The following is a 3,803-nucleotide window of genomic DNA, read 5'->3' on the forward strand; positions in this document are numbered from 1 at the left end:
GATTTTTCTTTTGGAATATATATATATAATGATTTTTGTTGGATATCAATACATTTTTATGAATATGACTATGAACTGAAAGAAATGAAGTTTAAACAGAGATTTACATTATTCTTCAGATATTGTAATGCATATTATAGTTTTTATATTTTTTGTAGATTTTTGTATAATTATTTTTTTCAAAGCAGGATTAATCTCATTTTTAATAGAATATGTCTCAATAAATCTGTTTCTGTACTAATCAAAAAAATTGTAACAAGTTTAAAATCTAAATATAAGTATCTATGTTACAAATGTATAGATTATAATATCTTAGTAATCTCAAAAAAAGTTAAGACATACTTAATTGCCACGTACGTAAAGCAAAATTAATTAATTAATTTGACTTGGCATAACACGTATTATAATAAACCAGGAAATTGTTTGATTAGAAATGATCTTAAACGCTTGAAGTCTAATCTGTATAAAAATAATCCCGTTATTTCAGAAAAGTTATTATCCCGCTATTAATGAAAAGTAATTGGAAAAAAAAAATGATTTTATAATAGGAGTAAAAGCCAGTACCATCTACCATGCTATTATCTCGTAATCTAATAATAAATTATGAAACATTGAGAGGAAGTAACTTGCACTTTATAAATGATATATATAAATATAAATATGATACATATAAATTCTATGATATTTTTAAAATAATATTTTATAACAATTATATTGCATTTAAACATAACAGTATCATCAGTATCTTTAATCCTTTCAAAAGTAACAAACAAACACGTTCCAAAGTAAATTTTACAAAGATCGATGGATCGTTATCATCGACACGAAACTTATAATTATTATTTCTCTTTTCAAATATATATAGATATATAGATACCTCAAATATCTCTCTTACTATAGGAACAACAATAGAAAATAAAATAATATTTTTCAATAATAACAAAAAAAAAAATAACCAACAATCGAATGATCGATTACCTACTGTAGGTAATATCGAAACTTGAAACTATGATCTGTATCCAATCCCTGATTGAGACGTTCACGTTCCACGAATCGAATGCATAAAGACTGATGAAATGTTCCCGACAGGACAGGGACGTATGAATCAATTGGGAGGCGTTTTCATCAACGGCCGACCTCTTCCGAATCACATACGGCTGAAAATCGTCGAAATGGCAGCGGCTGGTGTTCGTCCCTGCGTGATCTCGCGGCAGCTTCGCGTTTCTCACGGATGCGTTTCGAAAATTTTGAATCGGTACCAGGAGACCGGTTCCATAAGACCGGGAGTGATTGGTGGCAGTAAGCCGAGGGTAGCCACCCCTGAGATCGAGGCGAGGATAGAGGAGATGAAAAGGGACAATCCTGGAATTTTCTCGTGGGAAATAAGGGAAAAACTGGTGAAGGTAAGAAACTGATGATTTTTCTTGAAATCTTACTTAAATATATATAATAATCCTTTATATATATATATATTATTATTATTCCATGTAATATCTTTTTAATTTAATATAAGGGAATTAATATAAGATAGGTACATTTTTGAAAAATATATTTTTAACATTATTTATTTCTACATTGATTTATATTGATTTCATTTTATTTTATACTATAAAACTATTTTAAGACTATTTTGAAAAATACTACAATCGTTTAGATATCTCACTAGAGATATAAGATCTTGATGTGCCATCATCAAATCGAAATTTATGTAATTCAATCGCGAAATTTGATAAAACTGAAAATTGCATTGCCACGATTAGAAAAATTTGATTCAGCTTCTAAATATCGAAATATTTTTAAAGCATACTCTATATGTTTTTAAAATATAAATGCATAAGTATCCAAATTCAAAAACTGTCATATCTCTCTTAACCAGTTATTAATTTTTCACTTTACAGAGAAACATCGAAAAATATCATCGTTCAATATTATAACATTCAATTGCAATCTAACATTAATACTTAAATTTTAAACAAAAATAAAATATTCACTTCGATTCCTTTGAATATCTTATATCTTCTTCCATCTCATGTACATTCTCCGTAAATTTTTTCAACATTCAAATTTTGCATATAAACGCATAAACATTCTTAATCACGTACTTATCAAATTCAAAAAATTGTCGTAATTTTCTCTCCAACCAGATAAATTTCGAGAGTGGAGTTTTCCACTTGAGGAAAACATCGAAAGGCGTCGTCACCCTCCCGATCGGGGGTGGACGTTTCCGCAGGGTCCCCATATCTCTCGAAAGATCGCGAGTGAGTGGGGCTTTTTAATCTTGTGCACGAGGCGTGCACAAGGTGGGCAGGGGTGTACGTGAGCGCCCCGAGGCGACTCGCGTGTCCTTTAATACGTTACTGGCCGCCGCCTACACCCACGCCTCATTGGCGTAACGCTCCCTCGTTCGTGCCGCGATTTTCGAGTATGCAAAACGACTTTTCCAAGAATAGCCTTCTTCCGTGTACGGCCGTTTTATCTCGACACCTTGAAAAATCGTAAGCATCGGCCAAGGGAACAACCACGGATACGGCTGAAACACTCGCTCAGGATAATAATTTCCTGAGGATGGATGGATGCTCGATAGGCGATTAGAAAAATTGTGATAATGGAAAGGCGTGAACGAGATGCACGAGCTGTTAATCATCTCTTCTTAAAGGAAGACAGTGGAAACAGTAAAGATCGTAATTGAAATTGTTTAAAAGAATTTTTACTTGAAGAATTAAAATTGAAGATTTCTAATTAAACTTTCCTAATTGTTAAAAAACTTTATTTTATTTTTAGAAGTAGATTTTATTAATTTTCTATTGAACGAAAAGCGGTTATTGTTTGTTGTTATCACCAGTTTTAATTTAATTATAAATCAAATCTAATTTCTATAAGCTTTGATCAAGATATTTGGAGCAGTTACGAAACAAATTTTGATATATCTCTTCCATGACGAAGAATAAAGGATCATCGTGGATTTCATTCCTTTAAAATCATGATTAATAAAATTTAATGATAAGAATATTGGGGAAAAAAGTGAAAAGTACAGTCTTATTTACAACAGTAGATAGATTATATTTGATACAAAAATTCTATAATACTTGGTATCAACATGAAATTTAATAAAGTAAAAAATAAAAAGCACATGTCCTGCACCAATGGACAGCTGTGTCTTGCTTTCATCGTCCCATTATTTTCCCATTATTTACATATGAATAAAGCAACAAAATTCGTTCATAGTATCAATCTAAATAATCATCATGCGCATCTCGTGAAAACCCTATAAATTCTCGAAATTAAAATTTTGGCTCCACACCCTCTCCACCCTCTTCGAAATTCGTATCGACGATCGGCCACCGACGATCGGTCCCAACAAAATCAACAGGGATCCAATAAAACCAATAGAACCGATAAAACCGATTCACGATGGAACCGATCCACGTGGTACAACCCCAAAGCCGATCCTCGATAAAGAGATAAATCGTTGGAGGCTGGAAGAGGAGAGGTACGCTCCGTCTCGAGGCGCGGGAAAGACAAAGAGGGGCGTAGAAGGGCACAAGAGGCCGCGCGTGGAGGCAAGCGGAGAGGCGGAGGACGAAAGAGGAAAAACGGTTTCGTGAACGCGTACGCCGTTGCAGAGAGAGTCGTGGAAGCAAGGCGGTCGTGGCCGGCATTAATACGGCATTTAATGTTGGAAGGGGGCGTTCCTGGGCCCGTAGGACCCGGGGCGGCATCCATCCTCCTCTATCCACCACACCAGCGCCGTTCTCCTCGCGTTAACCGACAGAGAGGTCCGTCTTTCTCGCTGCTGTCATCGC

At 34.4% G+C, this 3,803-nt stretch overlaps 1 protein-coding gene across 1 annotated transcript in view; it reads left to right on the forward strand.

Annotated features, from left to right (window-relative positions):
- Positions 1–964: 964 nt before the first annotated feature.
- Positions 965–3,803, forward strand: part of LOC116185044 (protein gooseberry-neuro-like) — a 5,132-nt gene continuing 2,293 nt past the window's right edge. Inside the window, exon 1 of the mRNA XM_031508526.1 lies at positions 965–1,403. Coding sequence (XP_031364386.1) covers positions 1,077–1,403 — 327 coding nt within the window. The 5' untranslated portion in view covers positions 965–1,076. The remainder of the gene's footprint in view (positions 1,404–3,803) is intronic.

The sequence above is a fragment of the Apis dorsata genome, unplaced genomic scaffold (genome assembly GCF_000469605.1).
Source record: "Apis dorsata unplaced genomic scaffold, Apis dorsata 1.3 scaffold_88, whole genome shotgun sequence".
NCBI classification, from domain to species: domain Eukaryota; kingdom Metazoa; phylum Arthropoda; class Insecta; order Hymenoptera; family Apidae; genus Apis; species Apis dorsata.